The 19,269-nt window shown below is 39.7% G+C and overlaps 1 protein-coding gene across 1 annotated transcript in view; it reads right to left on the bottom strand.

Moving 5' to 3' along the window:
• Positions 1 to 19,269, bottom strand: part of LOC116614027 — a 31,890-nt gene that overhangs the window by 9,567 nt on the left and 3,054 nt on the right. Inside the window, exons 5-23 of the mRNA XM_048732619.1 lie at positions 18,977 to 19,156; positions 17,956 to 18,273; positions 17,040 to 17,160; positions 16,382 to 16,468; positions 16,232 to 16,303; positions 15,881 to 15,952; positions 15,092 to 15,172; positions 13,738 to 13,809; positions 13,450 to 13,515; positions 13,242 to 13,316; positions 11,457 to 11,522; positions 9,603 to 9,674; positions 9,465 to 9,536; positions 8,879 to 8,950; positions 4,493 to 4,564; positions 3,134 to 3,205; positions 2,992 to 3,063; positions 2,043 to 2,114; positions 1,190 to 1,368 (exon numbers count right to left, since the gene is read on the bottom strand). Of these exons, the coding sequence (XP_048588576.1) occupies positions 1,190 to 1,368; positions 2,043 to 2,114; positions 2,992 to 3,063; positions 3,134 to 3,205; positions 4,493 to 4,564; positions 8,879 to 8,950; positions 9,465 to 9,536; positions 9,603 to 9,674; positions 11,457 to 11,522; positions 13,242 to 13,316; positions 13,450 to 13,515; positions 13,738 to 13,809; positions 15,092 to 15,172; positions 15,881 to 15,952; positions 16,232 to 16,303; positions 16,382 to 16,468; positions 17,040 to 17,160; positions 17,956 to 18,273; positions 18,977 to 19,156 (1,893 nt within the window). The remainder of the gene's footprint in view (positions 1 to 1,189; positions 1,369 to 2,042; positions 2,115 to 2,991; positions 3,064 to 3,133; positions 3,206 to 4,492; positions 4,565 to 8,878; positions 8,951 to 9,464; positions 9,537 to 9,602; positions 9,675 to 11,456; positions 11,523 to 13,241; positions 13,317 to 13,449; positions 13,516 to 13,737; positions 13,810 to 15,091; positions 15,173 to 15,880; positions 15,953 to 16,231; positions 16,304 to 16,381; positions 16,469 to 17,039; positions 17,161 to 17,955; positions 18,274 to 18,976; positions 19,157 to 19,269) is intronic.

Genomic DNA, 19,269 nt, shown 5'->3' with positions numbered 1-19,269 from the left:
TATGTAATGCATGACTGAGGTATATTTGTGGATTTTAATTTTCTTGGTGATGAAGTATCACTAGTAAGTGGCACCTGAAGTGTATCTAACTATATCATCCTATATTTGGAATGCTGTTTCATCCATTATTTGTTTCTTTGCAAGGGCAAAGCCGGTCAGAATGTACCTAGTGCTAGTGTAATAGTGTACATGAATGGAACTTCTATAAAAGGGTTTTTATTAGGGCAAGGTACTTACTTAATAAATTATATAAAGATAATAACAAACTTGTGCTTTTTCAATAATAAATCTATAAAGAAAACAGTTTTATATCAAACCTAAAGGTAATAGGGAAAGGGGAAAATGTTAGGAAAGTGCTCAGTCAAGCTATTATTGCATTATTGTCATGTATTTTTTTTAAAGTAGATTCACATTTTTTCAAATAGAGTCACATTTCTCCATTTCAACTCCCCATTGACTTTCTGTTTATTCATTCCTCTCTACCCCAAACATAACTCAATGAATATGGTTTGGTTTGAAATTAAAGAACTTTAAGTAATTTAGTATTTTCCTCCATTGCATTCATTTTTGAGTAGCTAGTATGGGTGGATCCAGGGTTTCTAAAAACAACTGGCCAAAGGGTGGGTGTACTAATATGTATTAATTTCAAAACATTCTTCTGAATAATCAGTTTCAGTACATGGAAACTACAGAATGGCATCTAAATCTTTGAAATGCTGTTACATCCTTAATATATTCTTTACAAGGTCAAAGATTGTTATTATGCTGTTTTGATAAAAATATGCATAGTGGAACAAATAATAATTGACCATTAGACTGTTGAAAAACATTGTCATCAACTAAGGCACCTTTAACTTTGACAGCCTTTTTTTACACCAGGATTAGTACTTTCATACTGCATATTTAATATTATTGAATTAGTGCTTGCTTGATCCATTTGGAGGGGCCAATACAATTCATAATAACATGGCAGTAAAAATTGCTTTTTTAATCTCATTAAAAACATTCTTTCAATGCTGCTCCGCTTTTAGGCAGTGCCTAAATCTATATATTATGTGAGCCTTCATAATTCCGTATCCAAGCTGCAAGAAGGTTAATTACCTCTTCAAATATAACAACTTTAATAAGATCAACTGTGGTGGCGGGGCCTACCCCTCATAGCCCTCCTCGCGCGAGGGTGTGGTCTCACCTGGTGAGCAGTCCGTGCACTTTTCTAAGTAGGAGCCGTCGATTTTGTACTGACCCTGAGAACAGGGATAACACGTTTCCCACGAGCCAGCCCCGGTTGGGCAGTCATAACCAGAAGCGCGGAGAATATGCCGAGTCGTAGATTCACCTTCTACACCGGGCAGATTGTTACCAGCAAAACTGTAAAAAAGCCATGTGAGACAGGCGTGTTCCCAGGATTTTCTAGAAGGAGGGGGGGTTGGGGAAGAAGGTAGGGGACAGGAAACGATACTTCTTTCACTTACAAATGACCCAGCTATTTGCAGGAAAAAGGGGAGGGATATGTATGTACCCCTGTGGAAAGGAGCAAATAATGGCAAAGTTTAAATTGTCAGGTAATGATATCTTATATTCGCGATTCGATTTTTTACATAGATGTTCCTTGTGTAATATAAACCAAAAGAAGCTTTAGTATTTTTTGGTAAATAATCCGTTCTTGAGATATTATATATTGTAAGACTCTTGGTTTGTATAAAAAGTGCCTATGGCAACTTTAATCAATCATATCTCAAGAACGAATCATCTACCAAAAAGTAACAAAGCTTTTTTTTGTTTTACAAAACGCAAGGAACCTCTATGCAAAATATCAACAAAATATAAGCTAACACAACCTTACAATTTGAATTTAGCCATTTTTTGCTCCTGTCGAACCTGTGTGAAATTTGTATTGATATATATACCGCCCTATACCGGAGCTTGTCTAAAGCGGAGTTTAACTATAATCAGTGATCCTCAATATAGCACCCTCCATAGAAAATTTCATATTTTACATCAATTACATTCTTATGAAACCTTAATAAAGCAAATACACTTACAGGGCGATGGTAAGAGAGCGCGAGGAGAATGTTCCCACGTCAATCACTTGAACCTTGGAGCCGACGAGGTACCTAACAAAAAGAACAGGCGTCACCAAATACTATTATAAAAAGAAATGAGATCGTACGCGTGCTCTGATTGGTCATATTGGCGCACTTTCTCAGACGGTCTAACTGAGATCGTACGCGTGCTCTGATTGGTCATATTGGCGCACTTTCTCAGACGGTCTAACTGAGATCGTACGCGTGCTCTGATTGGTCATATCGGCGCACTTTCTCAGACGGTCTAACTGAGATCGTACGCGTGCTCTGATTGGTCATATGAGCATTCTGGCCTCGTCGCCCAACTGTCTTTAATTAAAGGAAATGCCTATAAATTAATTCTCCTTCCCTTGGCTAATTCTCATTAGATCCCGTCCTCTTCTAGTGCAGTTTTGCTTTGATTGTCCGGTTCATAGTAGTAAGATTGTAGTGGGATTTCTAATTACACGACACGCTAATTCCGTTCCTACTTCAGTATTCAAATGAAACTTAGTCTAAATCTTGCTAAAATCGCTTTAGAAAATAAAGTTGACGTTTTCAAGCCCTACTCCCCCAATTCCATTTAGAAAATTTGTAATTTTGATGGTTTTTTTTTTTAATTTCCTCTCCTCCTTGCCATTAGGAACTACGTAGGAACTGAGTAGGAACCAATAAGTTTTAGGAACCAGGATCACCGCGCTGTGTATTTCGGTGTATTTTTCTTTCCTTGAGATTGTCGAAACAAAAAAAATAAGACTCAATGACGGAATATAGCTGTATAGTTGTACGTTTTTCTTTTCTATATACAGAATTTTTTTTCTAGTAAGAATCTCGATCGAGTGCGCGCTGTTGTATTTTTTTTATCCCATCCTCCCAGGACGATCCTCCTACCCCCCCTCCCCCCTACCCCCCCAGCACTAATACTTACAGAACTTGAAGATCGTGCAGGGTCGCAAAGGCACCTTCTTCTATTACCTCAATGGGATTGTTTGCTAGATTTCTAACAAGCAAAGAACGTTGTTAAAAACTTAGGCAGAGGGCGTTAAATTGAGTTTAAGTGTTGCACTCACAGAGTAAACAGCCATCGTGGACCAACAAATGTGTTCCTGGAGATTCTTGTCAAGAGGTTATTGTCCAGAAATCTAGAAAGATGTTAGGTGAATAAAGTTTCTCGTATCATTGCTCGTATCATTGTGTTCCTGGAGATTATTGTCAAGAGGTTATTGTCCAGAAATCTAGAAAGATGTTAGGTGAATAACGTTTCTCGTATCATGGATTTTCATTGTTATATCAGGGGCGGCGGGGTGGTCTCAAAACTTGGGGTTGGGAAGAGGGTGATGACGGAATTGTGGTTCGAGCAATCGATTTATACATGTAACGTTTACATATTTATCAAATTGATAAAAAGGTACATGTAAAGAACTTGCGCTCATTTAAGGTAATTCCCGTGAAATAGTTCTACAAATAGTTCCAGAATTTTTCTAAAACTTGGCATAATCAATATTGAAGTTAAGGGCTTTCAAAAAAATGTAATAAAAAAAATGGGGGTACCGACCAACAGAGGGGCGTAAAGTTGACGCGTTTTTACTGATTGCGCAAGGAAAAATCCCAACTCTTAGTTTTCAAAAAGAGTGCCTATAGTCTTTAGAAAATTAAGTTCTGTTTGTCGAGCTGACAAAATCCGATCTCCTAAACAATAACCCGTAGTAGCTAATGTTTAAAACAAATCACATCGCCACTATTCATACGGTAAAAAGAGCCATTTTGAAGTAATTTGACGGCTTTTAAGAGAAATAACAAAACTTCTACAACCGAACTTTTTTCTTCTTTTAGTATATCATTTTACAGTATATATTTAACTGTTTGAGCAAATAAAAAATAGGGGGAACCGACATTGTTTTTCTGTCAAAGCGATTTTAAGTAAAAACGCGCGCCTTTTGCTGTGTTATCTTGTACAACTGTGGCGCGCACGCGCACTTAGTACCGGAAAATTCGAACAAACAGCGCGCACTACTATGCGCAAAAGGGGTGCGCAGTGTACCCCTTAACAAAAAAAAAACCATCCCTTTCGATAAGTTGAGGGGTAGCCCATCCCCATCAATGGCTGTCGTTTTTCTTAATGGTCTAAAAGAGCCTGGGGCGAGTGCGCTGGAGACCTGTGATATTCTAAAACGTTAGGGACTAGGCCCCATTTCCAAGATGGCTGCCAGCAAAATCGTAGTAAACATGAATTCCTGCAAGTCTACGTTGAAATTATCGACTTACAAAGCTCTAGAGCGACAAAAAAAAAATCCAGTTACTAATAAGGAAATGACCGAGCGAGATAGAAAAACGACATTTTTTCAAAACAAGATTGACTGGATATGACCTGTATATCTATCATGAGGTTGTCATATGGTTGCCGTACAAAATAGTGCTAGCAGACTCACATGTAAACAAGATCTCTTGCTTTCTCAAAAGCAAAGTCATCGATGTACTGAATGTTAGCTCTAACGGCGTTGCTGAAAAAGGCAAAGCAATTAAAATTAAATAAATAAAAACATTTTGTTACGGAGTAGGCCCTGTATCACATTAGCTTCAATCAGGGGCTCATTAAGTACTTATGGGCCCTTATGACACTGCTTTTTTAAGTACTTATGGGCCCATATGACACTGCTTTTTTAAGTACTTATGGGCCCTTATGACACTGCTTTTTTAAGTACTTATGGGCCCTTATGACACTCCTTTTTTAAGTACTTATGGGCCCTAATGACACTCCTTTTTTCAGTACTTATGGGCCCTTATGACACTCCTTTTTTAAGTACTTATGGGCCCTTATGACACTTCTTTTTTAAGTACTTATGGACCCTTATGACACTCCTTTTTAAGTACTTATGGGCCCTTATGACACTCCTTTTTAAGTACTTATGGGCCCTTATGACACTCCTTTTTTAAGTACTTATGGGCCCTTATGACACTGCCTTTTTAAGTACTTATGGGCCCTTATGATACTCCTTTTTTAAGTACTTATGGGCCCTTATGACACTCCTTTTTTCAGTACTTATGGGCCCTTATGACACTCCTTTTTTAAGTACTTATGGGCTCTTATGACACTCCTTTTTTAAGTACTTATGGGCCCTTACAACACTTCTTTTTTCAGTACTTATGGGCCCTTATGACACTCCTTTTTTTAAGTACTTATGGGCCCTTATGACACTCCTTTTTTAAGTACTTATGGGCCCTTAGGACACTCCTTTTTTCAAGTACTTATGGGCCTTAATGACACTCGTTTTTTAAGTACTTATGGGCTCTTATGACACTCCTTTTTTAAGTACTTGTGGGCCCTTATGACACTCCTTTTTTTAAGTACTTATGGGTCCTTATGACACTCCTTTTTTAAGTACTTATGGGCCCTAATGACACTCCTTTTTTAAGTACTTATGGGCCCTTATGACACTCCTTTTTAAGTACTTATGGGCCCATATGACACTGCTTTTTTAAGTACTTATGGACCCTTATGACACTCCTTTTTAAGTACTTATGGGCTCTTATGACACTCCTTTTTTAAGTACTTATGGGCCCTTATGACACTCCTTTTTTAAGTACTTATGGGCCCTTATGACACTCCTTTTTTAAGTACATATGGGCCCTTATGACACTTCTTTTTAAGTACTTATGGGCCCTTATGACACTTCTTTTTAAGTACTTATGGGTCCTTATGACACTCCTTTTTTAAGTACATATGGGCCCTTATGACACTTCTTTTTAAGTACATATGGGCCATTATGACACTTCTTTTTAAGTACTTATGGGTCCTTATGACACTCCTTTTTTAAGTACTTATGTGCCCTTATGACACTCCTTTTTTAAGTACTTATGGGCCCTTATAACACTCCTTTTTTCAGTACTTATGGGCCCTTATGACACTCCTTTTTTAAGTACTTATGGGCCCTTATGACACTCCTTTTTAAGTACTTATGGGCCCATATGACACTGCTTTTTTAAGTACTTATGGACCCTTATGACACTCCTTTTTAAGTACTTATGGGCTCTTATGACACTCCTTTTTTAAGTACTTATGGGCCCTTATGACACTCCTTTTTTAAGTACTTATGGGCCCTTATGACACTCCTTTTTCTAAGTACTTATGGGCCCTTATGACACTCCTATTTTAAGTACTTATGGGCCCTTATGCCACTCCTTTTTTAAGTACTTATGGGCCCTTATGACACTCCTTTTTTTAAGTACTTATGGGCCCTTATGGCACTCCTTTTTTAAGTACTTATGGGCCCTAATGACACTCCTTTTTTTAAGTACTTATGGGCCCTTATGACACTCCTTTTTTAAGTACTTATGGGCCCTTAGGACACTCCTTTTTTCAAGTACTTATGGGCCTTAATGACACTCGTTTTTTAAGTACTTATGGGCTCTTATGACACTCCTTTTTTAAGTACTTGTGGGCCCTTATGACACTCCTTTTTTTAAGTACTTATGGGTCCTTATGACACTCCTTTTTTAAGTACTTATGGGCCCTAATGACACTCCTTTTTTAAGTACTTATGGGCCCTTATGACACTCCTTTTTAAGTACTTATGGGCCCATATGACACTGCTTTTTTAAGTACTTATGGACCCTTATGACACTCCTTTTTAAGTACTTATGGGCTCTTATGACACTCCTTTTTTAAGTACTTATGGGCCCTTATGACACTCCTTTTTTAAGTACTTATGGGCCCTTATGACACTCCTTTTTTAAGTACATATGGGCCCTTATGACACTTCTTTTTAAGTACTTATGGGCCCTTATGACACTTCTTTTTAAGTACTTATGGGTCCTTATGACACTCCTTTTTTAAGTACATATGGGCCCTTATGACACTTCTTTTTAAGTACATATGGGCCATTATGACACTTCTTTTTAAGTACTTATGGGTCCTTATGACACTCCTTTTTTAAGTACTTATGTGCCCTTATGACACTCCTTTTTTAAGTACTTATGGGCCCTTATAACACTCCTTTTTTCAGTACTTATGGGCCCTTATGACACTCCTTTTTTAAGTACTTATGGGCCCTTATGACACTCCTTTTTAAGTACTTATGGGCCCATATGACACTGCTTTTTTAAGTACTTATGGACCCTTATGACACTCCTTTTTAAGTACTTATGGGCTCTTATGACACTCCTTTTTTAAGTACTTATGGGCCCTTATGACACTCCTTTTTTAAGTACTTATGGGCCCTTATGACACTCCTTTTTCTAAGTACTTATGGGCCCTTATGACACTCCTATTTTAAGTACTTATGGGCCCTTATGCCACTCCTTTTTTAAGTACTTATGGGCCCTTATGACACTCCTTTTTTTAAGTACTTATGGGCCCTTATGGCACTCCTTTTTTAAGTACTTATGGGCCCTAATGACACTTCTTTTTTAAGTACTTATGGGCCTTAATGACACTCCTTTTTTAAGTACTTATGGGCCCTAATGACACTCCTTTTTTAAGTACTTATGGGCCCTTATGACACTCCTTTTTCTAAGTACTTATGGGCCCTTATGACACTCCTTTTTTAAGTACTTATGGGCCCTTACGACACTCCTTTTTTAAGTACTTATGGGCCCTTATGACACTCCTTTTTTAGGTACTTATGAGCCCTTATGACACTCCTTTTTTAAGTATTTATAGGCCCTTATGACACTTCTTTTTTAAGTACTTATGGACCCTTATGACACTCCTTTTTAAGTACTTATGGGCCCTTATGACACTCCTTTTTAAGTACTTATGGGCCCTTATGACACTCCTTTTTTAAGTACTTATGGGCCCTTATGACACTGCCTTTTTAAGTACTTATGGGCCTTTATGACACTCCTTTTTTAAGTACTTATGGGCCCTTATGACACTCCTTTTTTAAGTACTTATGGGCCCTTATGACACTCCTTTTTTAAGTACTTATGGACCCTTATGACACTCCTTTTTTAAGTACTTATGGGCCCTTATGACACTCCTTTTTTAAGTACTTATGGGCCCTTATGACACTCCTTTTTTAAGTACTTATGGACCCTTATGACACTCCTTTTTAAGTACTTATGGGCCCATATGACACTCCTTTTTTAAGTACTTATGGGCCCTTATGACACTCCTTTTTTAAGTACTTATGGGCCCTTATGACACTCCTTTTTTAAGTACTTATAAGCCCTTATGACACTCCTTTTTTAAGTACTTATGGGCCCTTATGACACTCCTTTTTAAGTACTTATGGGCCCTTATGACACTCCTTTTTTAAGTACTTATGGGCCCTTATGACACTCCTTTTTTAAGTACTTATGGGCCCCTGCTTTAAAGCAAATAAAGTGTCGAACAAACACTGTCCACATTGTTGAAAAAAAAAAACACAGACAGACAGCATCGCCCTAGATGCTTTGAACAGTATAATAACGCTGTAAAGTAGTTTGCCAACAAGTCAAAGCGTGGACTATAGGAATTCACCATTCAGTTAACACTCAAGTATAAGAACCTAGAGATTAAGAGCCTACAGGCCAAATTTGGCATTTTGTCCATTTTAATCAACCTTTTTTATATGAAATAATAGGTTCTTATTTAAAATATTGCTCAAATGTCAAAATTCTGGATTAAACTTGTGTAATGTATGTACTGTTTGGTGAATATAAAAAATATGAACCAACTCAGAACCTAAATAGCTTGATATGTTAAAAGGTAGCCAAATTTATAAGACCCTATTCAGCCTGATATTAAAATTTCTAGGTTCTTACAAGCGGGTGTTTACTGTATCACAATTTGCAAATTATAACTTGATATTAAAGAAAAAAAGTGTTAAGCTTACAGCATAAGAAGCTTTGTGAGGTCTTTGAAAAGGTCACGCTCGATGTAACCCAGCGAGATGTCACTTATGTCCCTAATTAGACGAGAATATAACAAACCATTACCACGAACCCAACAACATTGACTTCTCGACGAAATGGTCACATATCACAATCGGTGACTTGGTTAAATCGAAGATATCAGAACGAAATCATCTTGTATTTCTCAGAGACATCAGAATCGACACTCCTTTTTTAACAAGAATTTTAGGGTTTGCAATCTTGGATTTAGATGATTTGTGTATTATCTCTATTAAAACATAAATTCTAACAGAAGGGATCATCATCATCATCATCATCATCATCATCATCATCATCAACAATATCATCATCAACAATATCATCATCAACAATATCATCATCATCATCATCAACAATATCATCATCATCATCATCATCAACAACATCATCATCATCATCGTCATCAAAATCATAAACATCACCATCAACAACATCACCATCAATAGCAACAACAACAACATCAATATCAACAGCAAAACAGTAAAGTCATAGTTCACATCACCAGCATGACCCGTGATTATATCTTACAGAAACTTCAGGAAATTTCTGCCGACCAAGAAGTCTCGCGAAAACTTTGCAACTTTGTTTTGTCCGAGGAGCCTGAAAAATAGAGCAGAACAAAAATCATCATCTAGAAGTATTCCAAACATTGAGAAGAAAACTTACAACGAAAAAAGATCGGAATTCATCTTTGGACGTAAAGTTGAGATGTCCGTTAGATTGTTCGCCGCCAGGTCCCTGAAGATAAGAGCAAAGGCTGATTGCTATAGTTAGGGCTATTAGGGGGGGGGGGGGGGGGGGAGTACGAGGAGAGGACGTCTGATAAAATGACATGATGACGAAGGGATATTCACCCAAGCAAAAAAATATTGTCTTTACAGTGAACGCACATACAATAACACTAATGAAGTCTCAAGAGCGCAATGAAACTTTCAATAAGAATTTTAGCTTTGAATTGGACATTCATTAGTATTCTTCCCTTGGCTCGTTTACGTTTTCAAACTTTGTGCAATCAACAAACAAAAGCACGAATACTATAAAATGCTTTAGACATTTATTAAATGCCTATTAATGCCTAAAACACTTTATCGAAAGTGTGCTTTTGTTTGTTGATTGCAAAAAATCGCTAACGAAAGTTAGGAAATACTAGAGAACGACGATTAAACAAAATCTTTTTAAAAAAATAAACCTTTTTTGCTGCTTTTTGTCGCTAAAAGCCTGAGCGCGCGCAAGTTTGCCACTCAAACAGCCAGATGATCTCTTAGCGCAAGTCCCCTATTTAATCTAACGTGATGTAGTACTTGTAGCCGTCTATTATTGCCACGTTAAAGAGATTTGGAGCGCATTTGGGGACGTTTTAGCGATGTTCAGTGAAATTCAGAACTTCCTCTACCAATTCCCCAAACAGCCAAACGCGCTCTAGATCTCTTAAACGTGGAAATAATAGACGGCTACAAGTACTACATCACGTTGGATGGAATTTATTACGTTTTTATTGAAGGATACTAGCATAAAGTAACAATTCCATGTTTTCTCTCTATTAACGGTCAATGAGCCGGTCGGTTCAAATTACTCATTGACAGAGCTTGGGCTACCTGTGCTTACATCAGCTAACAAATACTCATTTTTGCGTGGTGCGGATGCGTTCTAAGAATCCACGGATGGCGTCACACGTATGGGTAACCACGGTCATGCCCGTTGCGTAGATTTAGTGTTCATGACATGCTGTGACGTCGTCGGTGGATCATCAGAGGGCAGACGCACGCATAAAGGTGACCATTCATTATCCTTATCTCTTTCGGGATACGCACATCACTCCAAGTATTATCTAGTGCCAGGGGCTCATTAGTAGGGGCAACCATCTGTATTATATGTGTCACGGCGTTTCCTAGGATCAGCCTATTTTTAGACGCGCGCGCACGAACGAGCCAATCAGCTACGTTGACGTTGGTCGCGCGCGCGAGTGACGTGAGGCTGCACGCCCACATTGCAGTTAGGAAAAAATATTTTTTTTTATCCATCATCCGTCGTTTTTGTTTGTTTAACAAAAAAAAATGCAAGCCAGAATTCAAATTCGTAGGCAGAGTTGGATTCATATTGAAGAAGAGAGTAACAAAAGTCAAAGTACCGAAGAGAGAACATAGCTTTTTGTCTGACACTGCGCGTGCAGTTGAGGTTAGCCAAAACGTCAACACAAAGGTCGCATCTGATTGGCTCATCCGCGCGTCTAAAAATAACCCGACCCTAGGAAACGCCGTGACACCTATATAGTACCAGAATGTTGGGAAGTTGCATGCATGCCCCTACTTATGAGCCCCTGCCAATGCCTGTCTTGTACAATATCACCTAGACTTGCCCCAAGTCGCCCTCTTTGATTTTCCCTGATAGGAGCGCGCGGGTGGGTATTTTCCTCGAAAATCAGTAAAAAAAAAAAATCAGGCGCGCAGAAGCCAATTTCTAAAAACCTGGTCAGCGGACTTTGAGAAAGTCTCAATATCACCTAATACCTGTCTAACTTACAGTGAATAGAAGCTTAAATCTAAGGCCCCTGGTTCTATCATGGACACACTGTTGTTATATAACACTCTGAAATAAGAGAAACAAAAAAACCCTGTATTACATCGTTATGGACAACTCAATAATAATAGTAACAGGGTCCCACGATTTTATGTAGCAGGCCTCAAAATATGGGGTGGGATCGCAATCTAGAAACATCTAAAAATATTGGTGACACAGCCACAGATGTTTGGGTTTGCGGTTTTGCGGTATAGATTTTTTTGTACGATATTGCGGTAAAAGAGCAAATTTTAAACAGTTTTTTTTTGCGGTTAAAAAATTAAATTGATTGCGGTGTTAATTATTCCTGCGGTGCGCGGGATTTTCCCGTGTTACGGGATGGTCGATCAGGAAACCTGGCAAATGTCAAAAACCTCGTCCTTCTGCGCGGTATGCGATATTTCCCTTTTTTCTGCGGTATTGCCGTATTTTTTTAAAACTGACTACCCCCCCCCCCCCCCGTTTTACCTGGTTTATTCTTATCTGTCTATACGTGATTTCATTTGGAAGTATCCCGGCGTTGAACGTCGTGAGAGTACGTCACACGTCAGGTCCTCTATTTCTTATTCGAGAAAATCCGCCTCCCAGGGAAAGTAAAGTCTAAGATCTACTATTCCTCCACGCCCTGAGGCAAAGCAAAGTCTAAGATCTACTATTCCTCCACGCCCTGAGGCAAAGCAGTCTAAAATCTACTATTCTTCCACGCCCTGAGGCAAAGCAAAGTCTAAGATCTACTATTCCTCCACGCCCTGAGGCAAAGCAAAGTCTAAGATCTACTATTCCTCCACGCCCTGAGGCAAAGCAAAGTCTAAAATCTACTATTCTTCCACGCCCTGAGGCAAAGCAAAGTCTAAGATCTACTATTCCTCCACCTCCTGAGGCAAAGCAAAGTCTAAGATCTACTATTCCTCCACCTCCTGAGGCAAAGCAAAGTCTAAAATCTACTATTCTTCCACGCCCTGAGGCAAAGCAAAGTCTAAGATCTACTATTCCTCGACGCCCTGAGGCAAAGCAAAGTCTAAGATCTACTATTCCTCCACGCCCTGAGGCAAAGCAAAGTCTAAGATCTACTATTCCTCCACGCCCTGAGGCAAAGCAAAGTCTAAAATCTACTATTCCTCCACGCCTTGAGGCAAAGCAAAGTCTAAGATCTACTATTCCTCCAGATCCTGAGGCAAAGCAAAGTCTAAAATCTACTATTCCTCCACGCCTTGAGGCAAAGCAAAGTCTAAGATCTACTATTCCTCCAGATCCTGAGGCAAAGCAAAGTCTAAGATCTACTATTCCTCCACGCCCTGAGGCAAAGCAAAGTCTAAGATCTACTATTCCTCCACGCCCTGAGGCAAAGCAAAGTCTAAGATCTACTATTCCTCCACCTCCTGAGGCAAAGCAAAGTCTAACATCTATTATTCCTCCACGCCCTGAGGCAAAGCAAAGTCTAAAATCTATTATTCCTCCACGCCCTGAGGCAAAGCAAAGTCTAAAATCTATTATTCCTCCACGCCCTGAGGCAAAGCAAAGTCTAAAATCTATTATTCCTCCACGCCCTGAGGCAAAAAAAAAAAAAAAACAACAACAACAACAGACCAATCTGCCACCAAGTTCCAACCAAATCATGCTCCATGTTGGCAGGGTCGGGAATTTTCCAATGACAAGTGCATAACTCACACTCAAGAAAACTGTGTGGTACAGTCAGAATCTATATACTGACAAGTACATTGTAATAATACAAAATGATGGTTGACATACATGGAAATATAAGTATTTCTAAGACTTCCAAAGACATCATACAAAACCTCCTCCAAAACGTTACTTCTGAGATCACTATAGAGAGAAAAAAACATTAGCAAACATTCTCTCTTAGAATTAATCAAGCCTTGGAATTTAGGGGGAAAAGGAGGTTATTCGTCACTGTTTTCTTGTCATTCCCTGTAAAAACTCTGAATAGATGACTTACATTGAAATTAGTGAGTTTGGCAGTGTATATGGCATGAGTCGTCTAATGTTGTTGGTAGATAGGTTCCTTTAAAAAACACAATAAGTGAGTTTGTGTGGCGCTGGAATTCTGCTGTTTTTAATATTTTTGTTATATATTGTTGTCTTTCTATATTTTTTTTCATAAATTTTTATTTGTCAAATGTTTCATGGAACATTTGACAAATAAAAATTTATGCCACTCTTATCCTACCCTATAACATCCACACCCTAATCTTCATAAAAAAACACTTTTTACAGAGGAACTTACAATGCTTTCAACTGAACACACACGTTAAACGCACCACCCTCGATGTACGAAATCTTGTTATCATTCAGTTCTCTGAAAAAAAAAGGTGTGTTTGTTACCTGAGAGTCTCTACATACATTGGATTGTTCGGGTAACTAGTCAGCTCTTGAATAAGTCTTTCCATCTCGATCTTGATCAAATTTTAAATACGATACGTGTGGCATAAAGAATGTTGATCAACCACTCTGTTAATGTTTACTGAAAATAGAAGGGTCTAATTGCAAATAAACTTCAAATTTACATTCCAAGAATGAGTCTGATACGTTAATGACGACTTTGATTGAAATTATATCAATTTCTCTATTGACTAGTCTCCCGTGAGCCGTCCTTTGTGTCGGTCATGCAAAGTTTTCCTCTACAGGATGGCTGCGCAGGAGACTACGCTACGATGACCAGTTTCGTATCCCTTCATATTAAAATTGCTTTATCTTTTTTGCGGGTGGCCCAATGCTCATGATTTTTTCTAAGACGACTACAAATTTACTTATGCATATATAATATGCACAGAAAAGACTACACATTTTCACATTTTTCAAATCCTTTTCGCGGCTTTATATTTGCAGTCAAACCAAAAACACATTATGGGCGCAGGGTGATACGGAACTATTCCCACGTCCTCCGGGAAGCACGAAAAACTAAAAGCAATGTAAATCGAAAAAATCGCATCAAGTCAGAAAAACCCATACACATTAACAGACATTCTTTCTTCTAAGCATTCGTATAAAAATTAGGACATTTTTGTTAAAGGAGGTATTGTTTTCATCTGACTTTCGTGACGGGGGTCAGTTCACTGTGCAGTAAACGCCGCTCATTTTAGCAACAATCATAAAAATCGCTACGAAATAATGATACTTTCTGAACAAACCATTGGATGAAAAAAGCTGGATTTATATCTCAGGAAAGGTTAACAGTTTTGTATCATTTAGGTAGTTTTGGATTGTTCAAATCTACAATATTCGAGGCAAAAAGATAAAAACAAATACGGAACTAGGACAGCTACGAAATTGGTTATCGTACTGTATCTACTGACTTGCTGATGGAAATATATATTTGTGTGACTATTGTGAAAATTGTGCTTGGATTTTTTTGCGTGTACACAAAAAATAGAAACTAGACTTTTATTTATAGGTGTGAGTAAATCAGGTTCTTGAATTTTTTTTTTGGTTGATGGGTTTGGTTGTGGTGATGGTGGAAAAGGGGGCGGGGTGGAGGTTACAAGCTCCAGTCCTTTGGGTAGTTGTGGAGGAAATGATTTTGGTCTCTGTCATGTTATAGAGCTGCCCCCCCTCCCTTCAATCTGGGCCAAAGAACTTACAATCGAGAAAACAATTCTTTTCCTTTCATGTCAGCAACTGTCACGTTTCTTATGTTATTGTAACCGAGGTTTAGTTCAAGCCTGAAACAAGAACAGAAATAAATATTTGTAAATGTTTTAAGTCGAGCCGATAAAGAAAGTGTGTATGTGTGTGATGATGACGACGATGATGATGATGATAACAATACTAATCTGACATCTGACATCTTACATAGAAGCTATGTAAAGAATATGTATATACTATAATAGAGCTAAATAAGGATTTATACTACTATTTGTTTAAATTTTATTAAACTATCAAAGGCTAATATTACTTTAATATGTTTAAAATTTACTTAACCACCGAGCCGCACTGGAGCGAAGTTTGCGGGTGTGGCTCACCTCTTGCGGTTAAGTAAAACATGCTTGAAATTGGACGGATTCTTTTCGTAAACATACTTAATTTCAGGTTAAAATACTTTGGGAAGTACAAACTGATACGTAAAAATACGATAACACCAAACTTTCTTCCCAGAGGGGTTATGGGGGGGGGGGGGAGGGGGTGGATGTGGAAGGTGGGGCTGCGATACAAACAAACGGGGGTGATCGTCAGCATAATGTATTTAAACCCTATGCGATAGCACTTTAGGTGTGTTCAACAGAAATTCTTACCCCTCGAAGGGATTTTTCACCCCAAGAAATAGCTGAGTCGGGAAAAACGTTAAAGACCCCCTGAGGAATAGCAGAATTTTATACCCTACCCTTTTTATAATAAATCATTGTCTTGTTACAAAAGGCTCCTACCCTTACCCATATCCTTGTTCCCAAAAGGCACCATCTTCAATACTCGACAGTGATTCAATCTTGTTCCAGGGTAGTCGTCTGAAATAGGGATGTACGGGATGAGCATACGCAGCCCCATTTGACATAGCCGTAACAGGTCTCAGAATATTGAGGGGAGAGAGGGACACAATTCAGAAACATTAAAAACATATGGGGGGCACGGCCACACCTCTACTGGTCATTTACTTATAATTTTTGGAAATATTTGGGGGGGGCACGTGCCGCCAGCGCCCCACCCCCTGCTTCGGCCCTGTTTGACGGAGTGAGTGGGATTAATTGTCACTGAGGAAATTCATTGGGATGAAAGTGCTTACTTACAAAACATTCAAGCTCTCGAGTGTAGAAAAAGTGCCCTTCGAAATTCGAGTTATACCAGCATCAGCCAACTCCCTAAAACAGGAAAAATGAAAGACAAACCATACAAAAAGAAGGTAGCATATCGTAAAATTTAGGGTCCGTTATACTTACAGGATACTAAGCTGTAACTGTCGGTTTAGATTCGCTGGATGGTCTATTATCCCTCTGAACACAATGAAATCTACTCCATACATGAATCTGGAAATTGAAAATAATGTACACAAAATGCCTGACCAGCTTACCAAGAATGAACCAACAAAGTAGTGACCAGGCATGGACCGACCGATAAAGAACCAACCAAACGACACAACAAAGCATACTGTTAAAATGAGAGGTAAAATTACTTACCACAGTTTGACGTTTGCACAGGTGAGCTAGGCCCCACCATTTCCATACTACTGATGACCATCGAAAAATTGACAAACCAAGCATCGATCAACAAGCCGACCAAGCATCGAAAAAATGGTCGACCAAGCATCGACCAACAGGCCACCAAGCATCGACCAACAGGCCGACCAAGCATCGACCATGTGCATGAAATACAAGCATCGACCAACTGACCGATGAACAGAGAGCACAACCAAGAGCACAACCAACCAAATGTATTGCTGTCCCTAAGCTCTCTTAGCGTTATTTATAACAAACACTGCACCATATGTTTAGTCTCTTATTTATGCACATTATCATCTCTCATACAGTATTGAGAGAAATCAGTTGCAGTTTATTCCATCTCGACCTAAAGCGTAGACCGCGTGGACATAGTACTCACAAAAACTTTGCAGAATGGTGGATAAGTATTGGTTCCTCCGGTTGAATATCGTGCTTCCTACATGTGATACTATCTCTAGGATCGTCATCACTTGGTGGAGAACAAGAGCAGTTTGCAGGACCTATACCACAGAGGACACGAAAGAAGTCATGATATCAGAGACATGTATAGTAGTGGTGGAAGGGGTGGGGCTTATACCACAGACGAGAGATGTTATGATATCAGAGTCATGACAAGCAGGGGGATTGGAGGGGTGGGACATAATACCTATATAATAATACCTATGATGAAAGATGTAATGATATCAGAGCCATGACAAGCAGGGGCGGGAGGGGTAGTGCCTATAACACAGACGAGAGACATAATAATACCGGAGCCATGACAAGCAGGGGCGGGAGGGGTAGTGCCTATAACACAGAGGAGAGACATAATAATACCAAGGCCATGACAAGCAGGGGCAGGAGGGGTAGTGCCTATAACACAGACGAGAGACATAATAATACCGGAGCCATGACAAGCAGGGGCGGGAGGGGTAGTGCCTATAACACAGACGAGAGACATAATAATACCGGAGCCATGACAAGCAGGGGCGGGAGGGGTAGTGCCTATAACACAGACAATAACGCCTACCTTTTCCCTACTCCAAATTCATCAAAGCGCGCTCTGATTAGCTTTTGTGAGATCTACGGTCCGCAACCCAAAATCTGATCGCTCAAATAAACGTGCGTCAAGAGCCTTTTTCTATTTCTTAATTTTGCTGGCAAAAATGCTAGCAAAAGCAAGAAATGAATAGCTAGCGTAGACCTTTAATTTCATTTCTAGGAACCAATCAAGCCGAGTTCTATGACTCCATAGAATTAACTATTCGGGCACTTTGTAAATTCATCACTTTTCATTTGACATTCTATGTACATACATTGTGTCTTGCCGCAAATCACTGCCAATGTTGTGATTGGGTCACAGGCGTATCGGCCAAATGTCACTGAACACTCAGTAAGCGATCTCTCGCTACCATCACAGGAAGTGAGGGACATCCAGCTGTCATATGGTGGCTGTTGCCATGGAGACAATCTCATGTGCGCCTCCCCCTCGTAACCAAGGGATCGACAAGCTACTTGGGCCACCCTTCTCCAGGACCAATAATAGGTAAGGCAAATCTTTCCCCATCGACCGTCCAGTTGTATCTCAACGTCGCCATCCATGTGGGAGTAGCCCCCGCTTAGCCTGAACGCCGCTGAAAACGACAAAAAGTCACCGATGAAACCAGGAGAGGAGGTGGCAAAATTTCCATGGGAAGGGTTGGTCATCAAGTTGAAAATATCCCAAGCTCCGCCTATAATGAGTGAGCATGCGATCCCGGGAAAATTTGAATTTTGCTGAGACCAAACAAATAATTCTTATACTAGGTGCCCTAACTGTGGTTTTCAACATTCTGAGAAGTCTTGTCGACAATTCAGCTAAATCGCTCCTGGTCATTCAAAATCCTTCAAGCGCTGGCAAGCACTGAAATGGTCCCCGCCCAACCTCTCCGCAGGCCCTCAGCAATAATAAAGCACAAAATGTTATTCGGTTAGATTTAATAGCGGAAAGCAGCTGAGAATTATCGATGACAGTGCTCTGCTGTAAACCTGAACTGGACTGAGAAAACTGTGCATTTTGCACTAGGTCCCAAGAAGGAGGGGGGGGGGGGGGGGGGGGTGACAAGATGGGTTCGACTTCGGGTGGCCCCTTGTTAACGAGTATGAGTATATTATGATAGAAAAAGTTTCTAGGGTCTAGGGTGAATTACTACTCTCTGGACCCCACCCTTTGTTTTTCTCTACACGCGCCCTTGTAAACATACACACGTAAAAATGTCAATTTTATGGAGTTTTCACTGTTAAAACTTACTATAAGGCTGGAATATCCACAGGGTACCCAACACATGGAAGTCTAACCTTGACATATAGGGCGGATTCCCGACCATTCACCGGTCGGCAAACAGTGCCTTTCCGTGGATCCAACGACTCGCCGACTTCCGACACAGGCAAAGACACACACGGTGCCTACAGCAGTGCTGGCATGTGTACAGTTCATCGTGCCATTCAACGGGGCCGAAAGTTGTGGGCAAAAGGAGGCTGTAGTCAAACAAAAAAATACGAGAATCAGCCGCAGAAAAAAAAGTATATTGGGTGACACCAACGGGAGGCAATTGAAACTCCTGGGGCTTGGGGGCGCTCTGACGACTTTC

This window comes from Nematostella vectensis, chromosome 9 (assembly GCF_932526225.1).
Source record: "Nematostella vectensis chromosome 9, jaNemVect1.1, whole genome shotgun sequence".
Classification (NCBI taxonomy): Eukaryota; Metazoa; Cnidaria; class Anthozoa; order Actiniaria; family Edwardsiidae; genus Nematostella; species Nematostella vectensis.
This window is presented reverse-complemented; position numbering and strand designations above follow the sequence as displayed.